General features: G+C 41.0%; 1 protein-coding gene across 1 annotated transcript in view; it reads right to left on the bottom strand.

Annotated features, from left to right (window-relative positions):
• The window catches only part of Mdn1 (midasin AAA ATPase 1), a 120544-nt gene that overhangs the window by 40471 nt on the left and 53261 nt on the right, over nucleotides 1-26812 (bottom strand). Inside the window, exons 34-62 of the mRNA XM_029533259.1 lie at nucleotides 26368-26589; nucleotides 25389-25586; nucleotides 24428-24636; nucleotides 23460-23582; nucleotides 21730-21927; nucleotides 20415-20522; nucleotides 19901-20089; nucleotides 17872-17961; nucleotides 17523-17786; nucleotides 17143-17404; nucleotides 15167-15326; nucleotides 14229-14345; nucleotides 13198-13406; nucleotides 11653-11801; nucleotides 11127-11338; nucleotides 10481-10701; nucleotides 9178-9291; nucleotides 8527-8659; nucleotides 7592-7707; nucleotides 6327-6460; nucleotides 4708-4865; nucleotides 4219-4339; nucleotides 3784-3994; nucleotides 3287-3515; nucleotides 2900-3020; nucleotides 2225-2395; nucleotides 1483-1697; nucleotides 744-1131; nucleotides 9-118 (exon numbers count right to left, since the gene is read on the bottom strand). Coding sequence (XP_029389119.1) covers nucleotides 9-118; nucleotides 744-1131; nucleotides 1483-1697; nucleotides 2225-2395; nucleotides 2900-3020; nucleotides 3287-3515; nucleotides 3784-3994; nucleotides 4219-4339; nucleotides 4708-4865; nucleotides 6327-6460; nucleotides 7592-7707; nucleotides 8527-8659; nucleotides 9178-9291; nucleotides 10481-10701; nucleotides 11127-11338; nucleotides 11653-11801; nucleotides 13198-13406; nucleotides 14229-14345; nucleotides 15167-15326; nucleotides 17143-17404; nucleotides 17523-17786; nucleotides 17872-17961; nucleotides 19901-20089; nucleotides 20415-20522; nucleotides 21730-21927; nucleotides 23460-23582; nucleotides 24428-24636; nucleotides 25389-25586; nucleotides 26368-26589 — 5152 coding nt within the window. The remainder of the gene's footprint in view (nucleotides 1-8; nucleotides 119-743; nucleotides 1132-1482; nucleotides 1698-2224; nucleotides 2396-2899; nucleotides 3021-3286; nucleotides 3516-3783; nucleotides 3995-4218; nucleotides 4340-4707; nucleotides 4866-6326; nucleotides 6461-7591; nucleotides 7708-8526; nucleotides 8660-9177; nucleotides 9292-10480; nucleotides 10702-11126; nucleotides 11339-11652; nucleotides 11802-13197; nucleotides 13407-14228; nucleotides 14346-15166; nucleotides 15327-17142; nucleotides 17405-17522; nucleotides 17787-17871; nucleotides 17962-19900; nucleotides 20090-20414; nucleotides 20523-21729; nucleotides 21928-23459; nucleotides 23583-24427; nucleotides 24637-25388; nucleotides 25587-26367; nucleotides 26590-26812) is intronic.

Raw genomic sequence — 26812 nt, 5'->3', positions numbered from 1 at the left:
TGCTTTACTTGATGTGTGGATGAGAGTGGCTGGTAATTATGTCATCTTCCAGGTCTCTTCCGGTTTGTAGGTGGGACAGCAGGTTCCGGGTCTTCAGCTCACACTGCAGCTGGCATAACTATAAAAAGGAATGAAAGGTCTTCTGTGGTAAGAGCCATGACCATGCAGATGGAGACAATGTTCTGAGTATGGATAGAGCAATAAGATGGATAGACTCCGAATGACCCCAAGACTTGGACCACTCAGTTCAGAGCTGCCAGTCAAAAGACACTACTTTCCTCATGTCTACCAAAAGCAGTATAGCTTTCACCCTGTATTAGCTATGAATGTTCCAAGAAGAGAGTCCCATATTATCTGAATTACAATCTCTAGGATCTAGGGAAACGGATTCCACTATTTCTCTGACAATGACTACTTTCTCCCTGCTAAATCGAGTCAGGAATCTTAAATGGAAAAATGCAGTCTTTTTAAGACTCATGAGAGGCTGGTGATGCTCCCATTCAATACAGTACTCAGGAGGCAGAGGAAAATGGATCTCTGTGAATTCAAGGCTAGCCTGGTCTACAAGGTGAGTTCTGAGATACACAGAGAAGCCATGTCTAAAATAAACAAAACAACCAAACAAAGCATGCCTCCAAAACAAGACTCAAAAGACCTCTCAGCCTTACAGGGAACAAAGGAGTAAACTACAACCAAACTCAGCAAGTCAGAGAATGAGCTCGGGCCCTACACCTGCCTCTTACCTCCTCTTGGGCATATCTGAGTTTATATGCCTTCTTCACTGCAGGGTCAAAGCGGGCCCGAGGAAGCCAAGTCTGAATCTGGAGTAAGCCAAGGCTCACCCAGAGCCTCCCACGACGGGCTGCTTCAGGAAGGTTCTGCTTACCCTCCCCTTTACCAATAAAGTAGTGCAAAGAGGTGAGCAGGAGGCAGAGCAGTTCTTTGGGAAGGGCCTCTTGACCACCTATATTCCCCAGAGTCTGGTCCACATGGTGGAAGGCCTGCCTGTTCCCAAGCAGTAGATGCTCACAGTTCTGCATGTACTCCTGCCGCTGGGGTGCGGGAAGAAGCTCTGTGAGACCTAGCAGGTACCGGCACAGGACCAGCCCCTGAAGCCGAGAATCTGTGAGTCTGTGGGGACAAGACACAGCACTTACAAAGGAATAGTGAATCAATCAACCTCCTTGAATACATACTATAAATTCCAGAAATAATAACCACAGACTGCTGAGGTAAATTTCTCATGTAATCTTGCACAGTTTTCTGTGTATTACTTGTTGGCTCAAATATTCTTAAAATATAGGAATTGAACTCACAGTAGCCTGCTGTGGATTGCTAAGCAAGCTGATCTATTAAAAAAACTCCCCCCACCTTCACTCACCAGAATCAGCTACCTGTGCCTTAGAAGGAAGTTCTGAATGAGCCCTTGCTACACATGATGGAAAGCAGACAACGGCATTAGAGAAGAAAGGAGAGAAATACCTGAATTCAGCTACTGAGGGCACAGCCATGTTGGTCCACAGCAATGAACTGATTTCCTGGAGCTGCTGGGCTCTCTCAACCCACTCTCCCAGAGTAACATGTGAGGAAGACAGGAGGGGCAGGCCACTCACATCCCAGTAGCTTGCTCTACTGCTGTTTGTTAGCACACCAAAACAACACTTGGAGAACACAGCTCTGCAGAGGCTGCCAGGGCCCTGAGCAACAAGAGAACCAATTAACTCAGAGATGGAAGCAAAGGAGAGAGGAGACAAAGAAGAGGAAGCAGAGACCTGTCCGGCTGTTTGCCTTGATGGTCAATGGAAGAGCAGAGGGGCAAGGAAACAGCTCGGTCTGCACAGTGACCTCCAGGCCAGCCAAGATTATATAGTGAACCCCCATCTTTAAAAACCAAAAGATTAAATAAACTCTACAGTGCTAAAATAAAAGAAGAGTAAGCTGGACAGACTTCAGGCCATACTTACAAAGAAAGAAGAGTTCTTAGAAATATAAGTAAAGTCAAGGATGCATTAGACATGCACACTTTTTTTGTAGTTTGAATATTTTATGATTAGAAGTGAATTAGAGACTTTGGTATCTTTATGACATTTGTTGCACAGGCAGGCACTTCCATACACAACAAAACTAAATGTCTTTTTAAAGAAAACTTTTGTGCCTTTAACTCAGTATTACACAATTCATTCATGATTTGGACAGTATGCTTAATATTTTTATGCCGACAAACCTTCAGTGTGGAGTCCCAGCGGGACCTGGGCACTTCCTGCTGCTGCACATTAGGCAGAGGGCTCCATGCCAGCCAACACTCTGGATCTGTGGTAACTGGGCTGCTCCAGGAAGACCCAAATGTAGAGGTAAATAGCTCCGACCATAAACTAGAAACTTCTTGAGCAGACAACTAGGGTTTAAGAATTAGGTAAAAGAATATTTCAAAAAGTTTCTACAAAGCAAAGTTATCAAGTCTGCCATTCGATACCAAACAATACCCAAGAGTGGTTATAGGCACTAATCCTAAACTTCCTATTTTCAACACCCCTTAATTATATTGGTGAAGTTATATAGGCTGTTTACAGTTTTATAAGCTTGTACAGAAAGTAAAATAACTCACACAATTGTGAAATCAGCAAAAGAAATACACAAAACAAGCCCCCCCCCCAATTTTAAGGTTGTTTTATGGAATTATATTAACCACATTTTACCATAATTCATATTAAACACAGGAGTAAAGAAAACACGATTTTTTAGCCAAATGGGAATGAATTTTTAAGCACTCAATACTTCTATGTCATTTACTAGAAACCAAATGAATAATTCTGTGGTAAGTGTTAAATAAAACCTTTAATAACTGCAGAAGTTGAAAATCCAAGTTCACAATGTGGAACTCTGATGTTGAATTTTTTACCTTCTCAATATGCAGTAAAGACCAAAGATTCCAAAGCTTCTGAGGTGCAGTTGGTGTGTGCTTAAGACAAAACATGATGTGATGGCTTATCTCCTCATCCATCTGTTGATGTTTGCTCGACCTATTGCAAAAATAAGTAAGGAGAGAATGGAGCGTGAGCTACCAACAACTATGGAAGGACTCCCTTAGAAAGAGGGTGAAACACACAGGTCTTGGGTAACACCTCATGGACTCCACGGACTCCAAAGCAAGCAAAGGAAAAGATTGGTCTTACCAAAATGGCAATGACTTCCCATTCCTCAGCAATCACTCCTCAACACACATTATCCACAAGATAACACAAGACAATCTGTCCCCCTCAAGAGAACAATGGGAAAAAGCGCTTACCTTCTCAGACAAGCCTGTGCTATAAACTCAGCTGTCACTCTGTACTGCCACAGCATAGCCAGGTACTGAGTCACAGGCCACAGCTGAACACGCCTGGTGAGGTGGACTAAAGAGCTGAGGTCTGGCTGGGGTGGGGAGGAAGCTTCCTGTGCCTGCTCCAGAAAGCCACGTGAAAGTCCTCTGCTTTTTAGTTCTGAACGCTGAGCGCTCAAAAGATTCTTCAATTCATCTTCAATTCCAATCCAAAAGACATGTATTAGAACAATGTCCTCTAAGTCCAAGGTCTACTAGATTCCTAACATCTGGCAGCATGGCTGTACTTATTATCAACCCAAGTTCATCAGCTGGCTGTTGGAGTTTCCCTAAGTTCAATCATACTAACTTCTACACATCTAATGCTGTACCTGACTGATGCTTGTGAAGTTGAGTCCTAAGGGCAAACTTTATGAGCAACAGGAAAGAAGACACTCAGCAAACCAGGTACCAGAAAATATTACCTAAATTGACATCTTCCAGAATGTTGGCTCTGAGGATCAATCCCCAGGCCTGTAGGAGACTTTTCTTCAAATTCCATTCGGAAGCAACCACTTGGAGACGATTAATGTCTTCTTGCCACCCACATTCCCCAAAGACAGGCAGCTGTTCTCCAATAGTAAGGGCTCTGTTAAGGGCCTGTAGCTGTATAAAACAGTCCACTACCAGCTTGTCCTAGAGTAAAACCAAAGAGAGCAGACTCAAGAGTTGAGAGACAGTTCTTTTCAGTAGCCTAGTTGCTCTGGTATACTTTAAGGTAATAAAGCTCTAGCCAGCCTTAAGTGAATACAAGGTAGCACTTTCTTAAGAAATAAAGGGTTAGCTTTGGAGCAAAACTACTTGAGCTTACAGGTTCAGGAGAAACCCAGGGTTCACTGAACACATGTTTATAAGTGTACCTTAAAAGGGAATGGTCGTCTGAGGAATGCCTGCAGCTTCTTTACACCAGCAAAGCTCTCAGCAGGGCTGCCCAGACAACTGTGGATGTGCTCGGAGACTGTCTGCACCTCTTTATAGTATCTTTAAAAAAAAAAAGGGAGGGGGGAATGCTGGGTACTAAAGAGAAGTCGACACTTTTGTATATTAATGTATTTAGGAAAGCCAAAGTAGTACACCAAGCAAGAGGAAATGGTTTTTTTTTTTAAATTAATTAATTTATTTTATGTCTATGAGTACATCACCATTGCTCCCTTCAGACACACCAGAAGGTGTCAGACCTCTTACAGATGGTTGTGAGCCACCATGCAGTTGCTGGGAATTGAACTCAGGACCTTTCGAAGAGCAGTCAGTGCTCTTAACCACTGAGCCATCTCTCTAGCCCCGAGGAAATGGTTTTCAATGAAAAGTTCTCTTATCTTTTAACATTACTGCTTGAAATAGGGTCTTACTTGTTTTCCTGATTCACCAGGAGTTGGGGGATCTGATGGATCAAATGTTTCGAAACCCAGTGCCAGTGGAGGGCAAGTAAAGCCAGACCTGAAGCATCTACTGTCACTGTATCAGCCACAGTCCAAAACCGGTCGCGCCACTGCACAGAACCTAAGATCTTAAAACAAAATAAACCATGGCTACTGTCTGTAAAGGATATACAACATGTTGGGCATGGTCCTGCAAACCTGTAACCTCAGCACTTGGGAGAGCAAAAGGATTGTGAATGAGTTCAAGGCCAGCCTGGGCTACAAAGTGAGACCTTATCTCAAAAACCAAAGACAATCCATTACCAGTTTGACCTGAGATAAAACCCAAGAGAGCCTAACATAAGTAGTATAAATCAAAACTGTAATACTTATAGGCTGACAAAGTAAAGGTGCTTCAGTCTATCCAAACCCCTGTCGGAGTTATAAAGAGCCCCAACAACACTCCTGTTTTAAGTAGTAGGATTTCCTTTCCAACCTCTTGAATTTTAGGGGGCCAGTTGCCCTTCACAAGACTCACAGCAGGAGCAGACATGAGACCAAGCCTTTGTCTTTGAAGCTATTAGTTAGAGCAGTTACAAGTTACAGTTGCTCTTCTCACCAATTCATTCTGGAAAAAATTGGCTTTTATTAAAAACTATATCATTCATGTTAACAGACTATATTTGATACTCTGTATGTCAGTTCCTAAATGGTCCTTAATACTGACAGAATACAACCATACAAAAAAAAACCTTTCTATGGGTTTGATAACCTTTGTGGAAAAGGGGTTCTATGGCTAAAAAGTTTTACTAGATTTACAAGAATAATCTGGAATTAAAATGTTACTGAACACATATGTAAAAATGATATAGAAGAAACTTTAGGTAAATTAGACTATAACTGTAAAACCCAAATGCACACTAAGAGACAAAGGGATAAATTATAAAACATTGCTAGAAGAGAGTATTACTCAGTCATAAAAATGAACAAAGTACTAATACATGAAACTACATGGATGTTAAGTTGTGTTGGTTCCAATGAGAATGGTCCCACAGGCACATATATTTGAATGTTTGGTCTCCAGGTGGGGGACTATTTAGGAGGGAGTGGGTGAAGCCTTGTTGGAGGAACTAGGGTGGGCTTTGAGGTTTCAAACACCCAAGCCAGGCCCAGTCTCATTCTGTCTGCCACCTACTTAATGGCTAAGATAAAAACTTTCAACTACTGCTGCACTGCCATGCCTAGCTGCCTGCTGCCATGCTTTTGACTGTGATGGTCATGGAATAACCCTCTGGAACTGTAAGCAAGCCCCCAATTGAATGCTATCTTTTAAAAGTTGCTTTGGTCATCCTGTCTGTCACAGTAATAGAACAACAACTAAGACACATTTCTAAATTAACTAATCAGACTAGAGATCTATAATGTACATTTCCATTCAATGGCTACATGATTACAGGTAGGGGTAAGGAGAGGAAAGACAGAAAGGACACAAGGAAACTTTTAGGGATGAGAATAAGTATCCTTACTATCTTGACTGCTGCATTGGTTTTACAAGCATATGCATGTTAAAATGTACTCTAAAAACACTGAAGGTCAAAGCATTGCCTCACCTTATTGATGTGAGCATCTGGAACCACCCCTTGGGGAGACTGTACCCAGAGCAGGATTAGGCCATCAATCAACTCAAAAAAAGCAGCAAGATGGGCCACAATTTCATGGGGCAGGTTATGATAGTTCTCTGGATCTTAGAGAGATAAAACAATTAAATAAAACAATTACATTCCATTGGAGTTAATCTTGAAAACATTTACAAAATAAATTATAATCTAGTTTATAATTTCATCTCTAGTATAAAGGTTTATTAGAAAGCTCAAAATCAAAAGCGTATGTTATATGTATTATAAAATTTCGTAGATAAGGTGTAATACCTATAGACGTTAATAATGTCCTAGTGGAAAATGCAAGCTATAAAGCAAAGTTACATATTTCATACCTGCACTTAAACATAAAAACCTGAGGCTGGAGAGATGGACAGCAGTTAAGAGCCCTTGCTGTTTTTCCAAAGGACCTAGCAGCCACATGGCAGTTGATACCAAGGGACCTGATGCTTTCTTCTGACCTCCAAGAACATTAGGAATGTATGTGATAGACATGCATGTATGCAAGCAAAACCTATGCATGTATAAATGTATTACATTTGTATAACTTAAAAAAAAACTTAACCAAAAAGAAACACTGGACCAGAGCACATGTATTTGGATGGTATCTTAGGGTGTCTACTGCTGAGATAAAACACCAGGACTGAAAGTAACAGTTATTTGGCTTACAATGCTCAGTTCACATTCCATCCAGAAAATGTCCCACAGGCTTGCCCTGGTGGGGCATTTTCTTAATTTCGGTTTCCTTTCAAATGACTCTCAGTTGGTATTTCACTGACAAAAATTAGCTTTTAAAACATATATTCTGTCATATAGTTTTGATTTTTTTCCCTAAATGGCATATGTCTTTGGTTTACAACATATAAGGAATAGAGAACTGCTGACCCCCATACAGCCACATGCTTCTGGACATATACTCTCTGACCTATACAACCTGCCTTTGAACTGCAAGTTCTGCAACTTGCTAAATATGTGGTCTTGGACTTCTCTGCTCCTAGTAGATGAGAACCTATTTAACTTTCGAGGGTTATTGTGAGGACACAGAAACAGCATTTAGCTGAGCACCTGGCATAGTGTTCAGTAAATCAATACTGAGTATATTTCATATCAGGTCAACAAATGAAAAGCAAGCATCGAAAAGCAGCAGCTGATGAGTATGTCTCTTAACTCTTGCAACAGCATACATAACAAGACTACAAAAGAGAAAATGTTTTTACCTTTCTGAAATTCAAAAGACATCCTCAAAACACTGCTTCTTAACTTTTTACTACCAACAGATAGCAAATTTGCTTCAGTGAAAATCCTCTTTTCCCGGTCAAGATAAATAAATGTCCTACAATGAGATCCAAAACATAGTTTCTTTTTGGTTAACAGAACTTCTTTTGAAGTAACAAAGTTGTTTTTTGGGGGTTGGGGTGGGGCGAGTAACACTGCAACCAAACTCAAACAGTGAGCACACTAGGTAAATATCCTCTCACTGAGCCATAACCACAGTGAAGAAATACTTGGAACTCTGAAACATCCATCAATCCCTGTATCTAGCCCATTTCCCTTCTGTCTCTGCAAATTCTGGGCTGGAGAGTAAGAGTGCAGAGTGGTTGGTTGCATGTGGCTGGCAGACATTGGCATTAGGAAGATGACTGGGTCCCACTCTATTGTTTTGCCATAATCTGATAGTGAGCATAAAGCAGGATGGTCCTTAGAGTACTAGGACATATTCGTACTCATAGGCTCATTTGATGAAAATTATTAGCACACCTTCAGGTAATACATACTGTATTTCGATTATACATTTGTTTAAACAATATTACACTAATGACCAATTATTGGTTAACAACAAAACCAAAATGTTGCCTGGCAAAAAGAAAAATGAAATAAAAAATGAGGGAAAATGTATTAGACTATTTACAGGTGTGTTTATTTAAGTTCCAAGAGTTACATCTGTCTGCAATATCTGAGTATGCAAACTAAAGCAGACACATGTGAGAGGATGAGAAGATAATGGGAGGATACTGGAATGCACTGGCAGAAACACAACTGTCCAACACTAATGTGGAGTGATATGATGACCTAATGTTGGTTGAAGCCCATGTGACCTCTATTTAAAATATAATGGAAAAGGCCATTAGAGAAAGAGTCTAGAGCCACCTACTTGTTTGCAACTGATTCTAAGAGAGCAAAGAGCTGTTCAGCCTGGTCTGCCTGGGGATCAAAGTCTAGTGAATTTCTAATGATGTCCAAAGCTTGCATATTCCACCGTGGGTCCAAGGGGATCACAAAGTCATCTAGTTTAAAGAAAAAGAAAAGAATTATATAATTAACATGCCTGGCTTAGCAAGCCTTAGCTGAGTATTCTTACTATTTCCTGTCAGTGTGAACATGTGATCCTTGAACATGTGATCATTTGAACATGAGCTTTCAAATGAATTAAACAATTATCAAAAACAAGAAACACCAACAGCTAGCCCTTATCACTACGGTTTTGTATTATCTAAAGTAAATGATCCGGTATACTTTCCCTTGGAGTGAAATATTTTATGCTGAAAACTCTTCTAATTATCAGTAAACAAAATAATCTTCAAATTAGAAGACATAGAGAAATATAAATCTTACTTTTCGTCCTTTCCCACCAGTCACTCTCTAAGAGCTGAGTAGTCTCTCCCTTTTCTTCAGCTGGCAGCTGATGGCCAGTTGGAAGACCCGTTTTCATCTGCCCATATTACATCTTTTGAAAGCTGTGATGACAGTGGGAGCTGTGACCTTCTCCCCTTTAGTGTTTAGAGAAGAAACCAGCGGGTAATACCTGTTATATTTCTCTGTAGTAGTTTCAAGACATTACTGGCTCCAGCTGAGAGAGAAGTTGAGTAAAACTTCCTAAGAGCAGTGGCACTGGCTTCCAGATGAATCCGCACCGACTCTGTAGAAGGAGAGGCATTGTTAAGGCCCAAGGCTGTGCTGTCCAAATGAATGTTCTGCAATGATGGATCAGTCATGAGAGTGACTGACCTGGGGCTGACTATCCTGTTCATCCATGTTACTACCTCTGGCTAGTGGCAAGCACTGAAAACAATGTAGAGAATCACATCGCAAATTCCCTCACAAATACTTAGCTCAAGAGACATGGATGCAGTTCTCAGGAAGCACAAGAGTTCAGTTACTAAGGTTAACTATTGTTTTTTGTTTTTCAAGATAGGGTTTTCCTGTTTACCCCTGGCTATTCTGGAACTCTCTTTGTAGAACACAATGGCTTAAACTCACAGAGATCTGCCTGGCTCTACCTCCCAAGTGCTCAGAATAAAGGTGTGCACCACCACCGTCTGAGTTGACATTTTTAAATGGGTATGTGTACACAGAAAGATGTCGGACAATCCTGGGTGCTCAGAACCATCAAACTCCTTTGAGATGGGTCTCTTATTTGTCTGGAATTTACCAATTAGGTTAACAAGCCCCAAGCCGCCTCCTGTCTCCTTGTAGTTGGCATTAAAAGTAATTCTGGAGCTCCCACTTCTGTTTACAAGACATGTGAATTACCCATCACCAACAAGTTCCATATCCTATGATTTACAATGTAGGCATTTTCACTAGTACTTTTGTTTTCCTCCTTTGAATAAATAACAAATTAAGCACTGGCTTGGGACTCAACCCAGTGGTAGAAGCTTTTAATCTCAGCACTCAGCAGGCAGAGGCTGGTAGACCTTTGTGAGTTCTAGGCCAGCCAAAGCTACATAATGAGAACCTGTCTCACACAAAAAATAAATTAGAATCTTAAGATCCTTAAGGGTAAATGAATTAACAAAAACACTATTCTCAGAAAAAATAACAAATCTAAATAACAAGGCTAAAAAGTAACATGATGCAATACTTTTTCCTTCTGAACTGAAAAATGACAGTCCCTGAAATATTGAGGCATTTCTCTTGATACATAAGGGGCAAATTATTTCCCTAATTTAATAGCTATCTAAACAATGAAGTCTCGCACTTTGTTTTTTTGCTTTTTCTCAGCAATACTTTCAACAGTGTAGTCACAGACTAACATGTCTGCTGAGACTCTTGGAACAAGGGAAACATATGGAACCCCTCTCACCTGTACAAGCTTTGCTACTTACCAAGCCCCTGTGGTATGTTCTTGGCTAAATGACAGAGCCACTTAACTCTGAGCATCCAATCCTGATTGGTTGCTCTTTCTATGAGCAATTTAACAGCCATGGCTAAAACCTGTGGCTCATCGACCCAGCAAGTATCCACTTCCACCGCATTGAATGTCAGGTCCTCGGGGTTACAAGTCTGCATAATATTCTCTAAGTCTTGTAAAGTAAGAGGCTGACTCCTGGAACTCACAGAAGGAGAAAAAGTTAGAAAAGTCTTTTACATGACATTTAGAAAAAATGATAATTGGTTTATAAATACCATATAAAGAAGAGTCAAAAACAAAAGACACCTAAACGTGTACTTAGGAATGGGGTGACGCTAATAGAAGCATGCCCAGCATGACAAAGGCCTGAATTCTAGACCTAGTATGTGCCTATACGTTCTGATTGCTTTCTGTGAGCATATAATAGCCATATCTGGCTCATCCGTCTAGAAGGATCTACTTCTGCAGAGGACTTCGAAATATATGGGACTGAAAATAAACAGTAAAAATATGATGGCTAGACAATAAGTGGCCACAAATGCTGGGAGGGCTACACTGTGCTCGCCATTCTAAGCAAAACCAATATGTATACAAGAGAGCGCACTGAAGGGTCTGCTGACCTGGTCCAGCTGCTAGTTTTCAGGCTCATCCTGTTGAGGCAGTATGCCAGGATCTGCCCTTCACTCCGGACAACCGAGAGTCGAGAGTCTTCTGTTGCAAAGAGAGCTGAAGGCACAGAATCTGGCCACAGCCCTGGGGCAAGAATGGAGTGTCCCCAAGTTTCCCTAGCTTGCAAAGATGCAGTATGACTTTCCAGCAAAGTCTGCACAAGCTGTAAAATGTGAAGCACAGAGTCAAGGGCACTGACAAAGAACAGTCATCAGAATTACCAACAGACAAATGTTTGAGGGAATCTAGGGCTCACATAGCTACTTGTAAACTTCTCAGACACACTCTACAATGGTTTTGCTAATGTCCCAGGAAAAGAATATTTACATTTAACTTAATTCCAGAAAAGTACCTAGATACCAGATCTTTAACTGGAATAAAATAGCAGTCAACTCTCTTAAAAGTTGCTATCCACAAAAGTAATTTCCTCTACCTCAGTGTTACAATTTGGACAGTGGTATGAAACATTCACAGTACCTTCTGGTTTGCTGCTGAATGCTGAGAGCAGACATACACTTCCCAGCATGCTTCAAAAAAGGCTTTGTGTAAGCTCAGACCTCTCTGCAGGTACTGAACGATGAGTGTGGCTGTGTGACTGAGAGTGGAGACAGATGATGCTGGAGAACCTATAAAGACAAAACACTTTCACATATGACCAACAGTTTTTTAAAACCTTTGATAAAAAACTGAGAAATAGCTCTGAAGTTAAGAGTACGTCCAAAAGGGCCTGGGTTCAAAGCCCAGACCCCACATGGTGGTTCTGGGGAATCTGACAGCCTAACACAAAAATACATGGAGCAGAACACTAATGTATGTAAGGAAAACATTTAAACAACAAAACCCCAAGGAATCCAAATATGCTCTGATAAATATTCCTTTACATTAATCTTCTGTACACTGACTCCTAACCATGTATTCTTTTACATCTAGGGTCTCCTGAGGGCAAAACAGATGTCTAAGAACGTTAATACCCTCTGTCCCACCAACCTTCCCTCATATTCCCTGGCCTCCTGTAGTGCCACATGTATCTTTTTAAGGAAAGTACTTTTTTTTTTTTAAAGATTTATCTATTTATTATATGTAAGTACACTGTAGCTGTCTTCAGATACTCCAGAAGAGGGAGTCAGATCTTATTAAGGATGGTTGTGAGCTACCATGTGGTTGCTGGGATTTGAACTCTGCACCTTTGGAAGAGCAGTTGGGTGCTCTTACCCGCTGAGCCATCTCACCAGCCCCACATGTATCTTTAATCTCAAGCTGACATACACCAAGGATGGTAAAGACTATGATCTATAATGGACCATGGGGGGGTGGGGGGGGAAATCACAGGTCTACTGTGAAGTAACAACTGTCATTAACTAATTCTGACACGTTATCAACTCACTAAGCCTTATCTAAGACAGGCATGCAGAACAGACAAGCAGAACTGTACCCAGTACACAGCAGCTATTCAGTAAATAGTATTTCATTTACCATTACTCATCCTTTTAACATAAGGAAAAGAAATGACAAAAATCAGAGCTGCTTCAAGTCAAAGTATCTACCTCATTTCTCCTTCATGAGGGCAGACGGTAACCCAGGAGATAGGAAGGCAAAGCTCTTGAATCTCAAAGATAAATCAGAAGTGCTCAGCAAATGGTCCCTGCTGGAGCATATATACATAATTATCTGAATTAGGTGTGCATGTGAATCTGTACTTCAAATGTGGGTGTTCAAGTAGCCAGAAGAGGGCGTCAGATTCCCTGGAGCTGAAAAGGTGAGCCCATTGTCAGGGGTGTTGGGAATCAAATACCAATCTTTGGAAGAGCAAGTGCCTCAAAACTAGTGAGTCACCTCGTAGTTCCCTATGGAGCTTAACACACTGCACGCCATTCTTGACGTATCTGAACTTTACATTTTCAACACGTGTTCCTGATCAATGTATTTCAATGGACACCAAATGAGAGCACTCCAATACTACATGGAACAACATGAATTGCTACAAGACTAAAACTGCAGAGGCCCAGAAATCAAGAACCTTACCTCTCACAAGGCTCTGGACCCCTGTGTGCAGAGCCAAGAGGATGTTACACACACTGTCCCCCACCAATCCGAGGCTGTGCAGCAGAACTTTTAAATCCAGGTTATCTTGGATGCTCCCATCCTCTTCTCCTGAAATGTAGATTTCAAGTCCACGGTTCCTCATAGCTCGGGAAATTTCTCCATGAATGGGATCCATGGAGAGAAAAAGCCTAATAAAGAAGAAATTATAAAGGAAATTGACGAGAGAGAAAAATCAAATACCAGAGTAATCAATGGCCTCTAGTACCAATTGTTATGGGCAAATTATACGTCCCTCACCTACAGGGACTCCATGGAAGAAGCAAGGCCCAGAGTTGAAACCTCCCACACAATCAACCAACCAATCAACCAACCAATCAATCAAGAAAATGCACTACAAACTTGCCCATAGGACAATCTAGTGCAGATATTTTTTTCCAGTTGAGGCTGCCTCTTCTAAAATGACTCTACTTTGTATCAAGCTGCCACAAAACTAGCCAGCACTACTTTTCTGTAATAGTCAATTTTTTTTCAATGTCCCTCCACATCCTCACGTGACATCTACTTATGTCTGAAACAAAAGAACAGATTTCTGGCTGGCTGTCCCATACCAAACGTTCTCTTTTGCCAGTATTTCCCTTCTAATAAATGGCTTCTCATTTGCCCAATTACTCCAGCCTGAACCAGAGATCCCATTCTTGTCTCTTTTCCTCAACTCCCAAGTACTACCCATCTCAACAGAAGCTGCATTGCCTTCTCCCTAGAATACTGGCTTCCTACCTTCTATGCCTTACTGTCAGCTAACCCCAGAGAAGGACATCACTTCTTTGTGTATTTATTTTGCTGGCCTCAAAGCCTAGCAAGCCCCTGACAAACAGCTGCCCTGATACACTCTAACCGAATGACCAAGTGGCCCTCTCAGAACAGGGTGCAGTGACCAAGAGGTTCCGTTTGATGTCTGCCTTTGTTTCTGAAGCCATCAAATTCTTTATTAATGTAAGAGATAGAAGTACCTGAAATTGGGATGTGGTGTCACTGTGCAAGTGGACCCATCTACCATTCCTCTCTCATTAATTGTGAGGACACCTCCAGGTTCCAGTAAGGCATTCAGACGATCCAGCACTGATGGACTGCAGAGGGAGTACAGACAGAGTTCAAATGCTCTTCAGGCCGACGTCATGCCTTCACTTACTGGTCTTGCGTAAGTCAACACTTGCTTCTAGACCCACATCTACCCTCCAAAGATCACTCTGTGAGATACTGATTTCTTCCAAGAATCAACTCCTTTTTCTCATCCCCATCTTCTAAGGCGCATAGCTTGATTAAAGTACAGGCTATGAAACATGGAAAAGCAACACATAGCTCCCCCTTCTCAAAATTACCACTGTGCTTGAATGTAACTGGATTTCAAACAAAAGACATCCAGAAACATCCGAGAACAGAAGCCACCACTTAAAAATAGCTTCTTATTGTAGCAATTTCTGACTCGTCCATTTCCTCACAGTGGGGGAGAAAGTAGTACGGCTTGTGGTCATTAGTCGTATGCATTTACTACATTTGCCTGTATTAGTAACATATATTAGTCATATGTATGAGTCATATGTATTTACAACATTTGCCTGTATTAGTAATATATATTAGTCATATGTATGAGTCATATGCATTTACTAATGTTTGCCTTCATCGGCTCTTGTATTTAAGCAAAATGACCATAACAAGAGATCGAGGATGTTAATAGGAAGCAATGCAATTTTGTTAGCCTTTTACTTCAGTTAACTAATGGCTAACTCAGTCTGTCGACTACATGATAGTCTAAGAATGGCTGGAGATGCAACACTAGGTAAGAAAGCCAATAGGTTAAAAATACATCCCCAGTGTGAGTCTTCACATCGAACAAACACAAGCCAAGTTTCAGTCACACCCACTCCTGATTTTAAGTAACAGTTCTTACTTGCAGAAATTGACATTGTCCATCAGAAGCCAATGCCCAGACTTTAGGGCCTGAACTAACATGCTGTCAACCCACTCAAAGCTTCCCTGGCTCCGGCCACGGGCTGACTGCAGAAGCTTTACCCCGAAAGTCCGGAAATCTTCAACAAGTTTGGCAAAATCTGTAACGTCACAGACAAGAATAAGCATCCAGTACTCAAGCATGGCACTTCAGCCCCCTAGCCAGGGTACCCCCAAACACTTGTTTAGACACAGCTAATAAAATTATGATTAGCACAAATACTTTAACAACAATTTAAAAGCTACATACTTGGAGTTAACTGATGAATAATTTTAGTGTATTTGAATTTTTCAAATCTCTGAAAGAATAAAGTCTCCCACCCATTATAACTTCATATTAAAGAGCTATAAACTAGCATAGCAGAATTAATGCCATCAAAACCTACCCATCTATTTATAGATGTACCACACAAATACTTTATAGTCTAACACTGACGGCCCTTTTCTAGAATTTTTCAAATGGTCTTTTGGCAGAAATGATGTTATATTATTGGATTCTTGCTTTGAGCCATTAGTATTGAGGGTTGGTCTGGTGCTGCCCCCAACAAGAACCTCATGTACACCAAGTGATGCTATGTAAAACTGGCTACCCAATTTAAAGTTAATTGGATAATAGACAGCTAGAGACAGTGATTAGGAGAGAGAGAGAGAGAGAGAGAGAGAGAGAGAGAGAGAGAGAGAGAGAGAGAGAGAGAGAAAGAAAGCAGGTTTTGAGGATTAAGTGAGGGATCTCAGGAGCGACCCGGGAGAAGGAAAAAGGAGACAGAGAGAGGAGACCACCATGAGAAGAGATGGACCATGAGCACATGGCCAGGAGAAATGGGATCCAAGGACCGGTTGATGGAGCAGAAATAACCCAGGTGAGAAATAGATAACAAGAGATACCTGGCTGGGATATAAGTTAGAACAGTTCACAACCTGCCCAATCTAAGCTTACAGCTTATAAATTCGTGTACACATGAGAATATAGCTAACTTCCCATTTTTAACTTGAAAAATGGGGGGGAAAAAAAAAAAAACACAAGAGAATAAGAGGCAGCACACATTGTGTACCTGAGAGCAGAGAGGTAAAAACCAAGATGGAGTCCTACAATTGCTTTTGTAGGGAGTACAGAAGAGGGGTGGGAAACCAAAGAAGCCAGGCATCTCACTGAAGTAAGGCAGAAGGGGCAACTAGAAAGAGCAGCAGAATACTTGAAAGGCAGGGCTTCTCAGAGGACCCAAAGCCCCAAATGAGGCCGATGTGCCTGTGGCTAAGTAATCCTGCAGAGCCATAAAGTCATCTGCTCAAAGGTGAAGCAGAAATTAATGGGCTGTAGTAAGCCTGGGCCTCTTCAGTTACCATCACCCCAAAGAGAACCTTCAGCAAATCAGATGCTTTAGGGTCATGTCACAAGAGGAAATGTTCCTCCTCTCCAGACCCGAAAAACTTAGACAATTATGTTAAGATTAAAATAATCCATAGGGAACTTATTACCTAGCAAGAAAAGTCCAGACATAATATATCAATAATATGATATAATGCAATACTTCACAACTTAAAAAAAAAAACAAACCAATGTCTAACATTCAATCAGATTTAGACAAACAGAAAAATGAAAAGGCTCATTTCATGAGGAAATGAGTTAAAAGAAAACAAAAGGTACTTGCTAGTGTTAGATGAAATTGGCCCGTAGCTGGGGAAACATGCAATGAGCAACAGAGCTTGGTAACCAGCCATTTCAGTATTTGCTTTTTCTGTGTCATCAATCTGAAACCCTGTTTCTCAGCATTTTACTTTAAAAAATAAGCATTAAAGTTTTGAGAAATAATCACTACATATACTAAAAATACGACATGACATTCACTAACACATTCCTATCAACAGGCAACAACATAGTAATACGGAGTGTATGGCACACACATCATATACACGTACCGGCTTTGGAGTATGAGTTGATTTTATTATTGAGTCGCTGCATAAGCAGCAACACTGCTTCCAGTTTGTTGACAATCTCTGTAGTGACACCTCTGCCATCCTCACCAAGACATTTAGGTTTGTATGTCAGAAGGAAATGGCTCCAGGCTCGCAACACTACTTCTGTGTCATCAGCATTGATCAGAAGACTATCCCTTAGCAGGACCCTGACAGTGCGCTCTACCTTCTCAAGTAGTAGCCTCCAAGGTCGGATAATATCAACCTGAAATTTACAGAGCACATCAAAAGCCACTGGCTAGGGTGAGAGGATACTGCTGCATGTAGTCACCACCAATAAACAAGCCCCGAGCCAGACTCCAAGTCAAAGTATACGAAGGTACCTGCTCAAATCCGCCTAGAAGCTCAGTAGTATCCATTGCACTATTCATAGCCATGATCTTTAAGGTGTGGCCAGTAAGGTGTGCCAGAAGCTGGACCAGGCTGGTCTTGCCCACAGAGGCTGGCCCCACAAGGATGACCATCCAATTCATCTGCACACACTTCATGATGGGTTCCAGAGACTGGAATGATTGGTGCAGGAGTGACAGGGGATGGCGGGATGAGTGAGGAACATAGCTGCTGCGAGAAAGGACTGAGTAGCCAATCTGAAGAAAACATAGAAGTCATATGTAGTGACATAAAAGCCATGGAAAATTGCCATAGGGAAAAGGATTATTCTAGTCTGTTTACCTGAATATCATAGGGAGTGATATGAAATTGTCTAGTTCCTATATATGGCATGGAATTGGAAGCAAACACATCCTTAAATACAGTGACAACCTAGAGGAAAATAATGCATTGAGAATATAAGTCATTATGAATTCTTACACGATGCAGAAATCGACGGTCCTAGAAAATAAGCAGAGCAACAAGTCACTACACTGAAGACAATACTAGAAATATTTCCTATTCCTTTGCATTTTCTCTTAGAAACATCACAGAATAAGGCTGGGCATTGTAGCATATATATAAAATCAAGGGACTGGAAGGGTAAGGCAGGAAGAACACAAGTTAGAGGAAAGTCTGGGCTGCATCGTCAGTGCTAGTACAGGCTCGGTTAAATCAAGACTTACCTAATGTTAAAACTCCAAACAAAAAACAAAAACTGTATTAAAAACCAAAGTAACAGAGCACCATGGCTGAAGAGATGTCTCAGTGGTTAAGAACACTGGCTGCTCTTCAAGAAGACCCCAGTTTGAGTTACAGCACCCACAGGGCAACTAATCACTGTCTGAACCTTCAGTGACAGGGGATCCAATGCCCTCTCTTCTAGCCTTGGTGGGCTCGAGACATGCACATGATGTAGACATGCAAGCAAAGCATCCATACACACAAAATTAAAATTATATAGTGTTACATGATCTCAAAGTACTTGCAATTACAGTAAAATTATAAAATAAAGTAAGTTAAAATGAAGCCATGGGCACTACAGCAAATCTCGAGATAAAACATTTGCTTTCATGTTATAAACGTTATCAGTGCTAACCTAAACATTATCAGAAAAAATGTAGCAGCCAGAGAACTGCAGCAGAAACAGGCAGGGACTATTTCTGCCCTTTAGAGCTGAAGAATAACTATTATTTCTACTTCATAAAGAGGAAAAAGCGGGCTGGTGAGATGGCTCAGTGGGTAAGAGCACCCGACTGTTCTTCCAAAGGTCCTGAGTTCAAATCCCAGCAACCACATGGTGGCTCATAACCATCTGTAACAAGACCTGATGCCCTCTTCTGGAGTGTCTGAAGACAGCTATGTGTGTAATTACATATAATAAATAAATAAAGCTTTAAAAAAAAAAAAAAAAGAGGAAAAGTTAGAATCACCCCCAAAATTGTATCAAGTTGAAAAGCATCAACATTCTTATAATTGTATATAAGTCAGAAAATAAAAGTTAAGGAAAATTCAATCGCTGCAGAATTATGTATGTGAAATCTTAAGAGGCATGAACAAGGTATTGCTGTCATGTCTCCAGTTCCAGGAGCCTGGCAGACAGTTCATACCAAAGTTTGCCTCCTTTCCTAACTCCTGACAGAGACAACATAAATAACTCACTATCACTCAAAACCAAATGGTGAGATTAAGTAGAGTGTAACAGCCAGTAAAGCATATAGCACCTAAACGGACTCACCCTATCAAAGGCTAATGCTATACCTACAAGACTGTGAATGACTGACTGGCTCATTTTTCAAAAGGTCATGATGGCGCTTCCTACTCACATCTGTTTTGAGTTTTAATGATTTAAGTCTTTACCACAAACTCACATGCAGAAGAACAGGGTACAGTGGAGCTGCCTGTAATCTAGGCGAAGAGGAAGAAGTAGGAAGACTACATGAACCCAGACATTTTTGATCAACCCTGGGCAACACAGAACAATCCCTTAGAAAACAGAAGCACACATGACATAACTCTGTAAGCTACAAACTCTAGTGTCATGTTCTTTTTACAAATATGCAGTCTCACCTCACTTAGATACAAATTATCTTCTCTTTCCTACTTCTACCTATTCTTTCTAGATAAAATACATTAAAACCAAGGAAGTTCTGGCAATTCTGGTTTAAGGTTTGTGCCTATGGGGAATTAAGCAAATTGTCTACATTCAAACTCTGCTAGGGTAAAACATCTGTTCTAGCAACTTCTGAATTTCCAAGAGTATTGGTGTGTTTTGTGAGATGATTCTTGATACATTAAGAGGGAGTGATAAATAAACAAGTATGAGACTCACTTTCTCTTTGTCCTCCCTGGTTCTCATTCGTTCACCATAAACTAGAAACACATGCTGACCAGGATCATAGCAGCCAGGAGATTGGTCAACCAGCATCAACTGACACCAGCGGAAAAGGTCTCGGAGGTTGAATTCCCAGGGCCCTCCTTTTTGTCCCCATTTCTTCTCAACAGTCACTTCATGATCAATCTAGAAATAAAACATTCTTAGTGAAAAGCATATCCTATCAGGAAATGCACTTTGTACTAACATTTGGAATCTATTAATGAAAATTAATAGGTTTGAATCAAATGGCTCCTCCCAATAACCTAAACTGCCACATGCCAAGAAGACCCTGAGCATTACTGCTCTGCCCTACAATATACAAGGAGGATAGCTCCCGAAGGGCAGCAAACTCCCAGTACAAAGGTACAGAACTCTGCAGTGTCCTTCTGTTAGCCTGGTCACTTGGAAGAGTCTGGTACTGAGGAAATGTTGGTTCAAAAGAGCCAGGAAAATACAAATTGGTACTTACATGGTTATTGAAAGCTACCATTTTCTTAACAATATCTCTGTCAATGGCTGGGAACAAGGTACTGGCAATGAACTCCATGTCAACTACTGTAAGGGGATCCACAAAGACCTATAAAATTCAGACAGAGTATCAATGCTTTTGTCTAGAAAGCACTAGAAAATGAATACCCTACCATGCTATGTACTATTTCTACTTAATAACTAAACACCAATAATTGAGTTTTAACATTTTCTTACAATGCAGAACTATATAATTTTCAAAATACAGATAACATGCTTGGCTTTCAAGCTAAATCTAGGAAGTTAAAGAGGCATGTGCAATTTTCACTTTTAAATTTCATTGTTTTCAAAAAAAGTACTCTCAAATACCTCCAGATTCAGATGGACAGTAAGAAAACGATCATTACCAAATTCATCAAAGTATTTGACAATTTTAATAATAAACATTCTTTTAAAAAAACTATTATTTAATGCCCGCATGTATGTATGTAGATCACATGTGTACTTGATACCTAATGAGGTCAGAGGAGGGTGTTAGATCCCCTGGGATGGAAGTTACAAATGGTATGAGCATGAACAACTGTGCTGGGAATTGAACCAGGGGCCCAAGAGCAACCAACTGGTGAGCCACTTTACCAGCACAAGAAACATTATTAGATGACACTCAGAAAACTGTTAATCATCAATGAACAGGGATAGTAGAGCTAACATCTATAGGACTTCAAAATTCTAAGTTAGCCAAAATGAAAAATACCAACTAAAGTAAGCATGTATATACAAATTCCTTTGTAAAAATAAAGGTTTAACATATTTTTGACTTTGTTGATAGATGGAGGGATACTGGACTTTTTATTAATAGCAGTTGCAGGTTTTTGTTTTGTTTTGGTTTGGTTTTTAGAGACAGGGTCTCACTATATAACTCTGGGGGCCTGGCACTCACTATGCAGACCATGTTGGCCTCAAACTCACAAGAGACCAACCTGCCTGCTTCCTGAGTGTGGAGATTAAAGGTATGTGTCACATTCTAAAAACTGAAATACACTACTTTCACTACAAAACTCGTGAAGAAATTTTGTAACAGAGGGTCACTTGAATTCATTAATGACCAGCCTCCATGTCCAAGTGTTTTAATGAAGTCCTTAAGGCAGTAAACTGTCTTCTAAATGACAAGACCCCAAGATCTCCAGTCCCGCAGAAACAGGATAAAGACATGGAGGGAGGTCTCCACCTGAGGAGATCATTCAGAAGGTCATTTACTATATATACAGAGGGCATACCAACAGTGACCTTGGTTTCTAGAGCAGCAGAAATCTTACCTGAGTGAATCTGTTAAGGAAAGACTTAGGCAAGCCCTTCCTCCCACCTCCTTGTCTAAAGGGATTTTGACAACCAAATATCCTGGTCTTCTCATGCTGAACTTGAAAGCTCATGCCTAGCTCTGGTACATAGATTTCTCCTCGATGATCAAAACAAGCATTGAGTCCTTCAAGGATGGACTGAGAAGCCAGGTTAAGCTATTTGGGAGAGAAAAAGCAAATATTCATTTCATTATTTCACTGTACAACTAGAACAAAAGACAAAATAAATATGGGTAATAAAGTAAAATAGGTTCTTAAAGTCAGAGAACCTCAAATTTTATTTTTCATATATTTTAAAAGATCCGGGGTCTGTATAAGCTTAATTTCATATATAAATTTAAAGTACACATTAATAACAGTCTAAATATTCATCAATTAGGGCCTGTATATAGGGTGTTGCTTTGTTTTTTTAAGACTTATCTGTTTTATGTGGATTAGTGCTTGCTAGCATGTATGTATGAGTGTGTATGTGTGCTACACAAGTGCCTGGTGCCTGCTCAAGTCTGAAGAAGCTCACAGATCCCTTGGAAATGAAATTATAGATGGCCATGAACCACTAATATGAAGACTGGAAACTGAACATCAATACTCTGAAAGAGCAAGAAGTATTCATAACCAACAAACCATCTATCTAACTCCTTGTATAAGTTTCTAAGTAAAATAAGTAAAACTACAGACTAAATTTTTAAAAAAGCATTGAAAATCTTTGCACACAATTAATCATAGAAATGATAATGAATTTACACTGTTCACCAATAGCATGCACAAATACTACAGTTAACTTCTACCAACAGTTTTGTGGTCAAGGACTTAAAGAATAGAAAGAGCTAACTGAATAGGCCTTTAGCAGAGCTCATGGATATAAGAGACTAATGTTCTTTAGTATACTGAAAAAAACCAAATCAAATGGAAGACTGCAAGTCAATAAAATGCAATCTTCTGAGTTAATTCTACCAGAACCTCATCATACTTCTATAAGCACAGAGAAGTCCTATTTTTTTGAATCCTCCAAATAGATACTTGCTGTAAGTTGGTATTCAAGCCCAGAATGCCCTGAAATCCCTCAATGCAAGCTCATATACAGCCACTGTGGCCTTTAGTGCAAAGCTAAGCTTACTCTTTTGCTATGTAATAGATACTGAGTTGTCCCCCTACTAGAACCAGGGGAAATCTATCGTGGTATCTGCTCTGAGCAGCAGGCAGCAAGGCAGTTGGCTGATTCTCATAGAACCCTGTGTCACGCAGCACCAGGGGAGGGGTGTGTCAGTAAAGCTGTCATCCCCATCATTTCCACTGTTCAGCACTTTTATCGTTGATCCATCCACCACTTTCTGAATTTATCAGATCCCATTAGAGATGGCTGTGACTGAGCCACCATGTAGTTGCTGGGAATTGAACTCAAGACCTCTGGAAGAGCAGCCAGTGAGTGCATTTAACTACTGAGTCATCTCTCCAGTCCCAAGGTAAAATTTTTCGATCTGAAATAGATTCTGGGGAAGGAATGACAGTGGACTAGGGAATACACCAGGAAGTACCCTTCTCTATGCACACTCGGCCAAGTGAAACTGCTGACTGGCAACGAAGCAAAGGACCTTTTTATTAGTCTTATCTGTCCTTGCCATGAGCTCCTCCACTAACACGCCTGCCTTCTCACCGACCTGTGATCCCACCCTGGCACTGATGCTCACCTCATCCAACACAACCCAGTGGCCGGCTTTCAAAGCTGCCAGCAAGGGGCCATCACACCACGCAAACTCTCCACCTCTGCCACCTTCAACAGGTAGATCCGCTCCAAACAGATCAGTGATGTCCTGTAACAAAGGCCACATTATTACCAAAAACCAAACCAAACAAACACATACCAGAGACAAACAGATCTCCTAGAACCTAAAACCCTAAATCTGAAATGATAAATGCCTGGGTAGACCTCACACAATACTCCTGCCGCTCCTTTTTTCTGGAGTGATGGAAATTGAATCCAGATATCCCAAACATTGATACTCTCTAGCAGGAGCACAAACATATCCCCACAAATCCCAAATTCTGATAAGAATGCACCCGGCAGCCATCTCCTTCCGTACATGTTCAAATTACTTTTGGAGATGAAATGGTGAGCTCCAGCACAAGCATGAGCACAGCAGAACAATGCCTAGGCCTTGCTTCCACTTCCCTATCATTTATTCATTTCTGTCCCACATTTAATGAGACTTTTTAAAAAAGTTACTTTACTTCTAAGGTTTCCGAGAAAGAAACATAAATTAAAAATGACAAGAGTGTGGTGGCGCACGCCTTTAATCCCAGCACTTGGGAGGCAGAGGCCAGCCTGGTCTACAAAGTGAGTTCCAGAACAGCCAGGGCTACACAGAGAAACCCTGTCTCGAAAAAACAAAACAAAAAAAGGACAACAAAAAAAAATGATACATTACACATCAAAATGAGGAGTCCTTTGTCAAAGGGAAATCAGAATTAAACCATGTAAATGAAAGGAAGAATACTGCGGGTGCCACCTATGAGGAAGCAGGAGAGTTTGGATGCTTTTGTGATCCCACCGCGTGAGATGCTTTGATGCTGAGAGTCATTTCTCCTCAGGAAACTTTATAAGCACAAAATCTTCCCTTTCTCCATTTCATGTGGGTTTTAGGACACCGAAGCTTACCGTTTGCTCTGACAAATTGATTCGAACCAGGGTATTTCCTGAAGCCTTTGCTAAGGCTGCCACCAAACTTGTTTTGCCAACCCCAGGTGAACCCTCCAGGAGAATGGGTTTGTTCAGCTTAGCAGCTCTTAAGAGCCTCTGGGCATTCATAGCTGTGGTGCCTGCAGTGAGTGCATAGTCAGCAACACTGTGCCCATCCAGGACAGGTCCTTAAGAAAAGAGAGCAAAATTAGAGTGTAAGTCACCATTAGTTGAGTACTGCTGAGATGAACATATTTATCCCCTTTCAGAACTCTGCTGCTTTTGCATCTATAAAATTGTGTTACAGGAATTTTGAAGCTCATAACATATTTTTCTCAATTGTGTCTAGTACAAACCTTAGTAGAACTGATGTTTATGAGCAGATACTTCCCTGACGGTCACTGTTTCGTGTGCTCAGAGAAGACGGCACAGACAATAGATGACCCTGACAAGGGACCAACAGTCTTAAGAATTAAGAGTGCCATAGGAGATGTGTAATCAGGCCAGAGGCCCTGGGTTCAATCCCAGTACCACAAATTAAAAAATATTTGGCAGAGGCAATTTAATGAGCAGAAGAGGTAGGACCAGAAGTGAGATCTACTGTCTTTGACACCTCATTCACCATTTAACCATCTACCTAACTCCATCAACATTCACTTTCTGAGTCTATATAGCCAGGCTATACTGCAGCTACCACTGAGGGGAAGACACAAGAACTACCAGCTCTTAAGTGTTCACAAACCTGTTTTTGCAAAACTCAAATCGGATTTATAGTTAAGATGTATTATAAAACATCAGGGGCTTGTTTATGGGCTTGCTAGCCTTAGTGGGTTTACAAAAAAATAACCCTGAGTACCACACACAAAACTAAGTCATAACAGAAGTACTTTTATAAGCTACAGGAGGGAATGAATACTCATTTATTTTAAACTACGCTTACCTCTTGGTATAAAGAATGGATGAACTCCCCAAAAGTCATCTATGCTAGTGAATTCTTTGTGTTTGAGTCTATCATAAATCTTCAACTCATCTTTCTGCCGTTCTGTTAGTCGGACTACCTTGGAAAGTTTCTTTATCAGGAATTTCAGACATTCTTCTCGAGCCAAGAGGGCTGTACCAAATCCAGAGGAAGTTACCCCTATAAAGGAGAATTGCATCATAAGGGAGTTAGCACCATCAAACCCACTGTGAGTATCAAGAGCTCAAACCTTTGCTGAGGAAAAGGGCCTCAGCAGAGCTACAAGCTAAATACAGCTTACAATGTAAACATCCCTGAGGAAGACGGGAAGAATGTACATCCAACAGTCTCTCCAATCTCGCCACAACCAGTAAAGCAGCGTCTTCAAGGATGGACTGCCATGGTCCCAGCACAAGCTCATCTGGAGACTCAGCTCCTTTATTTCCATGTATGTTTAGTGCCAGGCCGGAGGGGGTAAATATGTGCCCCACTCATGAATGGAGGTCAGAGGACAACTTGTAGAAGATAGTTCTTTCCTCCTACACTGTGGGTTTCAGGAATCAAATCAATCCTGGTGACAAATGCCTTTCCACTCTGATCTATCTCACTGGCTGACCCCTTTACTTTACTTAGGACCTAGTTTACCTAAGTGCCAACTTAGCCAGGCTGTGGTGGCGCACACCTTTAATCCCAGCATTTGGGAAGGCAGAGGAAGGCGGATTTCTGAGTTCGAGACCAGCCTGGTCTACAGAGTGAGTTCCAGGACAGCCAGGGCTACACAGAGAAACCTTGTCTCGGGGATGAGGGGGAAAAAAAAAAGGGGGCAACTTTTTAAAAAGCATGAAGAGTATTACAAGTATACACTTAAAATGATTCTGAAACTATATATGATCTGGTTCTGGTCTTGCTTCCTATCCTAACTTTCTTCTGTCAAGCCTACTGTCCCCAAGAGAAAACATACCTGAACCTATTCCATCTATGTACACAAGGCATGCGGCATGGACAAAAGACATCACAGTAGAGATGGCCTCTGGCCTTTTCACAGCAGTGTCCTGTGCCATTGAGTTCATGAAGTTAACCCATGACAGAATATCTCTGATACTGACAACACACTTTCGTCCAAACTCCTGGTGGGTCAGCCAGGTAATGAAATCCAGCATCACCTCAGCTACGTCGTCAGCTCCTTAAAATAAAGCAAAAAAGAAACTGTTTTCTATTAAACAAGCCAGAGCAGTGGGGAGGCGAGGTCTCTTTCTCAGCTTATATAAAAAAATGCTATGAACAAGCCCATTAAACTACATAAAACCCAAGACTAAGAAGCTGGTGTGCAAGCACAGGAAAGATGCATTTATAAGGCAGTTGAAAGGACACACACGGGCTGGAGAGATGGCTCAGTGGTTAAGAGC

This window comes from Mus pahari, chromosome 22 (genome assembly GCF_900095145.1).
Source record: "Mus pahari chromosome 22, PAHARI_EIJ_v1.1, whole genome shotgun sequence".
Lineage (NCBI taxonomy): Eukaryota > Metazoa > Chordata > Mammalia > Rodentia > Muridae > Mus > Mus pahari.
The sequence above is the reverse complement of the archived record's forward strand: the minus strand, read 5'-3'. Positions and strand labels throughout refer to the sequence as shown.